Here is a 6,819-nt window from a genome sequence, read left to right on the forward strand (position 1 = left end):
GTGGGATGGAAAGCGAGTGGAGGGGGAGTTTGAGCAGAGGAGTCATATAATCTGCTTGACCTTTTCAAAGGATTACTCTGGCTGCTGGTGGGAAATAGACCCATAGCATATATTGTACAGAAATAGTAGAAGCGAGAGATGGTTGCTGCTTCTTTTTGCCTAATTATTCAGCAGGTAGAAGAGCCATTTTATTTTTATTTCAGAGAAACCAGGCGCAAGTCACTTTTCACTCACCTGGGATATTATTGGCCCTTTTAAAACACCTAACTGTTGGTTGACATAGGCCTGATTAATATACCTATTGACTTTAAGGTTGTGTTATCCAGTTCCGCAGCTACTGGAACTTTTAAATACATATGGCTTTTAAATACATATTAAGTAAAACTAAATAATATTAAATTTTCACTACCTGATTCACAGTAGCCACATTTCTTTTACTTTTTCTTTTTCCTTTTCCTTTCCTTTTTTTGAGAGCAAGGACACAAGGTGGGGGGAGGGCAGAGAGAGAGGGAGAGAGAAAATCTGAAGCAGGTTCCATGCTCAATGCAGTCTCCCGAGCCCAAGATCACTACCTGGGCCGAAGTCAGGACTCAGATGCTTAACCTACTGAGCCACCCAGGTGCCCAGTAGTAGCCACATTTCAAATGTGCAATAGCTACAGGTGACTGGTGGCTAGAGTATTAGACAGCACAGCTATCAAACATTTATACTATTGCAGATGGTCATTGGACAGCTTTGCATAGGGGCTTGGGTCGGGCAGCTCACTCGTGTAAATATATGTAATGTTTGTATTGAATTTTTTTAAAAATAATTAGTCTAGAAAGTATGTTATTAATGGTTTTAGCATACTATATTAGACTTGATGATTTATATGTTGCTCATTTCAGTTTGTCCATGAGAAGGAAATTGTGGCAGAAGATGATCAAGTGTTTCTTATGAAGTTACAGGTATGAAATTATATCAGAAGCAGATTTAGAGTGGTTAATAGGTAAACCATTCCTACATACTTTTCAAAATACAGTAGTACATGCTATAAGTGTCTAACCTTAGAACTCTTGTGTGTTTTTCAGTCCCTTTTAGCAAAGCAGCCACCAACTGCAGCTGGAAGGCCTGTGGTCAGTATTACAGATTTTGACAAAATTATTAAAGTGCCATACATTATTGGTTGAGTTCCTTTTTTTCTTATTCGTATACATGCCTCCTATGGGTGTGCTTTGATAGAAGAATTAAAAATTCTTTGGGATTTGTGACATCTTAAAGAGTAAACTTCACTCCTTTATTAGAATATTTAAATCCTAAAGATCCATTTTGCCTTATTTGTCATGCACAAGTTACTGTGTGGAATCATTTATCTGTTATTTCCTTATCCTTACAACAGCCCTGTGAGACAGGTACTCCCAGCCCCATTCTGCAGGTGGGGATATGGAGTCTGTGGAGGACCTTATGGTTCACCTGAGTTTTTACAGCTAGTAGGATGCAAGTCCAGATTGGAACTCAGCTCTGACTCCCATGCTTATACTTGTAATCACACCCCATTATCAATATATCCTTTTCCCATGTAAGGGGAATTTGTATTCTAAAATGTGATGGGTCTCTGGTATTTTCTGATAATGAGGACACAATTGCTAAACGTTTTTTAGCAATGGCTTTCAGAGTAAATGTACCGGTAGAACGGGTGGGGGGCAGTTAAAAACTAATTTCTTTTTATAATAACTTTGGTGAAGTTGGAAGTTTCCTATTTTGATAATTATGGCTTCCCTATTTTTACATAGGATGCCTCACCGAGAGTCCCAGGAGGCTCCCCTCGAACACCAAACCGATCCGTGTCATCCAATGTTGCCAGTGTGTCACCCATCCCTGCAGGGTCAAAAAAAATTGATCCAAACATGAAAGGTACATTTCTCTCTTTTCTAAAGAAAACAATACAATACGTTTCACCCTAAAAGGAAATCTACCTAGCTTCCCACCTTTTTTCCATAGCTGTTTTTGTTTTGTGCAGTAGCTTCTAACCTATATCTCTGTCAGTATAATCTCATAGTTAATCAGACTTCAAACCAAAGTTTTATAGTATAGCCTTAATATATCATATCTATGGTTTAAGCTTTATGAAAGTTTTATGTTATATTTAACCTTCTCCTGAGGTAGGTCATTGAAGAAATTCATCTGTTAATAGGTTAACTGCAGTTAACATAAAGAAAAAAACTATGTGCATAATAGCTATTTCAGTAGGAATAATTGCCATAAGTGGGAATTTTTTTTTTTTTTTTTTTTTTTAAGGCTTCCTTCTGGGACACTTTATTTTTTGGTTAAAGCCACATTGATTGAAGTGCCGTAAAAACAAACATGTAAACAAGGTATCAGAACTTTGGTTCACTGAAAACACCTCACACCTAAAACATCTGAGGTACAAAGGCACCTTGCTAGGTGCTAGATAGCCTGATTCTGCTGCAGCCACCCTGACCCAACTTTTGTGGCCAGAGGTGGCACAGGCTGACCAGAGAGGTCAGGACCCTCCCCAGTCGGTTCTCCCTTCGTTCCAGACAAACATTTATTCCAACGAAGTCCCAAGTGTTAGGGCCTGGAACATACAAAGGTGTCTCATGTTGAACTTGAGGATGACATAGGCTGTAGGGCCAGGCCATTTTTGTGCCTTTTGATAATATGTTTCAAATGGCTTATTCATTTTACAAGTCATCTACATTGAGCATTGCAATTTTGCCACGACCTAATAGCATTCTCTAAATACCAGTAAGAGCTTTGTCCCTGGTATTTCTCTTCTGTGAATTGTTCCTTGTTATCCTTTACCCATTGCTCTCTTGGAACTTCTACAGGTTTTCATACAGGATTAGGTAGCTTTTTGTAATACTCGAAGCAAACATTTCTCAACAATTACATTTTTGAAGAACCTTTTTCAAAAGGGAGATATAATAGCATCTAACATCGGTTCTAAATGCTTTTGGTTTTTTAAAAATAACATTCTAATTTTTTAATAATTATCTTATACTCTTAAAGTTTACTCATACTTTCTTTTAAACGTGAATAGTTTAGAGTTAAGTTACCCAGGGTCAAAAGATTAAACTAGACTTGAATTTGGAATACACAGCTCTTAAACTTTAAGTATTAATTGCTTTCTGGGTGTGATTACTATAATAATAATTTATAGAAGAATCTAATGTTTTGAGTGAAAGTTTTTCGGTTTTGGGTTTTTTTTAATAGCTGGAGCTACAAGTGAAGGTGTTCTGGCAAATTTCTTCAATAGTTTGCTGAGTAAAAAGACTGGCTCTCCAGGAGGCCCAGGTGTGGGCAGTGGTAGCCCTGGAGGTGGGGCTGGAGGTGGAAGCAGTGGTTTACCACCATCTGCCAAGAAATCCGGTAATGTTCCTAGAGCTTTTTTTTAAATAGCTTTATCAAGATATAATTTACATACCATGAAGTTCTCTCATTTAAAATATACAATTTAGGGGCACCTGGGTGGTTCAGTCAGTTAAGCATCTGCCTTTGGCTCAGGTCATGATCTCAGGTCATGATCCAAAAGGCCCTGTGATGGAGCCCCTGCATCAGGCTCCCTGCTTGGTGGGGAGCTTGCTTCTCCCTCTCTCTCTCTGCCTGCCACTCCCCCTGTTTGTGCACACTCTCTCTGCATCAAATAAATAAAATCTTAAAAAAAAAAAATGGTTTCTTAAAAAGGATGCTCAAGAAATATTTTAAAAAATAAAGTATATAATCCAGTATTATAGTATATTTACAGAGGTATGCAAACCATTATAATCTAATTTTGAAACATTTTAATCTCCTCAAAAACAAACCTCTGGCCTATTGGCAGTAACTTTTCCCCTTGGAATCCCTTAGTCCTAGGCAACCACTGATCTTCTTTCTGTCTTTGTGGATTTGCCTGTCTGGAGATTTCATATAAATGGAATCATATAGCATATGCCTTCTTTAGTGTTTTCAAGGTCCATCCACGTTGTAGCACGTATCATTATTCCTCCTTCTTACTGAATAAAATTCCATTGTATAAATATGCCACATTAGTTGATGGGAATTTAAATTGTTTCCATTTTTGCCATTATAAATAGAACCACTGTGAACATATGCTTTTGACAGATGTTTGACAAATGCCATGTTTTATGTTTTCATTTTTCTTGGGTATATACCCAGAGAGGAATCGTTGGGTCATACGGTAACTCTATATTTAAAGTTTTTGAAGAACTGCCAGAGTCTTTTGCAAAACTGCAGCATTTTATATTTCCAGCAAGAGAGAATGAGGGTACCAATCTCTCCACATCCTCTCCAACATTTGTTTTTGTCCATCTTTTTGAATAGAGCCATCCTAGTGACTGTAAAGTCTCGTTGTGACTTTGATTTGCATATCCTTGATAGCTAATGATGTTGAGAATCTTTCCTCTGTTAGTTGACCATTTGTAGATCTTTGGAGAAATGTCTACTCAGGTCCTTTGTCCATTTTTAAGTTGGGTTATTTGTCTTTTTATTGATGAATTTTAAGTGTTCTTTATATATTCTGTGTCCTAGATCTTGATCAGAAAAAGGATTTGCAGATGTTTTCTCCCCTTGTGTTGGTTATCCTTTCACCTCTTGATAGTGTCCTCTGAAGCACTAAAGTGTTTAATTTTTATGAAGTTCAGTCTATTTTTCTTTTGTTGCTTGTGTAACTACCCTTTAAACAGACCTTTTAACCCATTTCCCTTTTTAATCCCATCTTCTTGCCACCCTTTCCACAAATACCATTGTGCAGCCACCATTTTTGGAACCTTTTACAGTTTTCTGGGTATAAACAATTACTTCTTGGCTTTTCCCACTGCCAGTGTAGAAGATGAAGCTTTCCCAAGACTGCAGATATGGTTACTGCTCATTCTACATTGCAAAATTCTACTCTCTCTACATTGCAAAATTTTGTTGCTGTTTTCTGTTTTACTGTTCTTACTGTCCTATGCCTTTTTTAACAAATATCTTTATGAGATTAAGTGATAGGTGCTAGTTTTACTTCCATTTAGTAACAGACCCAATAATGTAAAATGAGGGGATTTATTTTTTTTGTAGGATTTATTTTTAAATTAAGGATGTCTATATAACTTAGTATGCTAGATAAAGTTAATGAAACTGTTGGCAGCTTTTAAATGAAGAGACATTGGTGTAAAAGACACTTTGACTTCTATCTAAATCTTGTTTCTTTTCCTTCAATGTAGGCCAGAAGCCTGTCCTGTCAGATGTTCACGCAGAACTAGACAGAATTGCACGCAAACCAGTTACAGTTTCTCCTACAACACCTATGTCTCCTACAGAAGGAGAAGCTTCTTGAAGATACCAAATAAAGCCATTTATTCAGTTTTCTGGGATAATGTAAACTGGCCTCTGCCTTCTCCTTCAAAAGTGGAATTAGGGAACTGGAGTGCTTTTTCAGATGGACTAAATTTCTTTCTTTCTTTTTTTTTTTTGTGGTTGCCCATTTTTATAAAAGGAAGCTATACAGAAGAAAAATTATTCTACACTACGTAGGATTGCTGTTTGCATTGCCACTTTGCATAAGGAAATAATTTTGGATTTTGAAAAACTCAAAATTTATAGGTCAGAAATATAGCCATGTGATCATACTCTACGGGCTATTTAAAACATAAGAGGGTTTAGGAAAGGCAGAAAATAATATGCTTTGGGCATTTGACTGACTTGGAAGTCCAAACTTGTTTTAGTTAAGACTGTTAAAATCATTTGAAAAATTGTGTTAGTTTTGCTGGAAAAGAGAAGATGATCAGTTGTCAGATTTTCCACACCAACGTAAATATAACACCACACATGAAATATGCTGAGAAAACTATCAGATAGCATTTTATACACTAGTCATTGTCTCAACCCACAATCCTGTAATTTGTCATCAAAATATGATTTTGAAATACTGGCCAAGATTCATTTCTTTAACTGAGAAGAAAAGAAAGCACACTGCCTAAATGGATAAAAGAAAAATGCAGAGGTTATTAAAATGTAAAGAGGTAACAGTCTTTGGATTTGTCTATCTATATCTATATCAACATATAGGTATAGATATATATATGGCTCTGCCTTAATATACCCCTTTTTTGTTTGTGACTTTCAACTGTAATCAGTTAATAAAGTATTTATTCTCTGCATTCAGGTTCAAATAACTTGCTGCATTCTCTTACACATAATTTGTATTTATTGGACAATGATTAAGATTCATTAGTATGTTGAGATGTTAGATTTAATAGGATTATATTAAGTATTCTGATCTTTGTAAGAGACAAGTGAATACATGAGATTCACTATCCTATAAGTTTCCTTAAATTGGGAGTTTACCTTGATCAGCACATCTTCCCCACAAGCATGTCTTGAACTACAGGATCTTATGTTAGCATTTCTAGTAGATAAAATGTAGCCTTTTATCATTATTTATTGGGCAGAAACTGATTTAAAAGCTTGGCAGATGCACTGACACATAGGTCCTTTCTCACAGGTAAGAACACCTGCTGGTAGTTCCACCTGAATTTTCAGTACTGTTTTTAAATGCTTGTTTTAGAACCTTCATAAGAACAATTTGACTTCTTACTGAAATTCAACTAGAGAACACATGCACATTTAACTTTATTGAACAAATGGCTATTGCCCTTTACATTGGCCTTCGTTATTACTTTAAAATAAATACTCCAAAGATTTTTTTCTTCAGCAAAATGTTTGAGGAAAATACCTCTACTATCTAACATAATCCTTTCATTAAAACTTTAAAATCTTTAGTTTTAGACAGTATTTGGCTCCTAATAGTTGAGTGTAAATGCTAAAAATACATGAGAG

General features: G+C 36.0%; 1 protein-coding gene across 1 annotated transcript in view; it reads left to right on the forward strand.

Moving 5' to 3' along the window:
* DYNC1LI1 (dynein cytoplasmic 1 light intermediate chain 1) overlaps window positions 1-6,140 on the forward strand; it is a 41,672-nt gene extending 35,532 nt beyond the window's left edge. Inside the window, exons 9-13 of the mRNA XM_059390778.1 lie at window positions 888-947; window positions 1,071-1,115; window positions 1,773-1,893; window positions 3,217-3,372; window positions 5,205-6,140. Coding sequence (XP_059246761.1) covers window positions 888-947; window positions 1,071-1,115; window positions 1,773-1,893; window positions 3,217-3,372; window positions 5,205-5,317 — 495 coding nt within the window. The 3' untranslated portion in view covers window positions 5,318-6,140. The remainder of the gene's footprint in view (window positions 1-887; window positions 948-1,070; window positions 1,116-1,772; window positions 1,894-3,216; window positions 3,373-5,204) is intronic.
* Window positions 6,141-6,819: the final 679 nt, after the last annotated feature.

The sequence above is a fragment of the Mustela nigripes genome, chromosome 2 (assembly GCF_022355385.1).
Source record: "Mustela nigripes isolate SB6536 chromosome 2, MUSNIG.SB6536, whole genome shotgun sequence".
NCBI classification, from domain to species: domain Eukaryota; kingdom Metazoa; phylum Chordata; class Mammalia; order Carnivora; family Mustelidae; genus Mustela; species Mustela nigripes.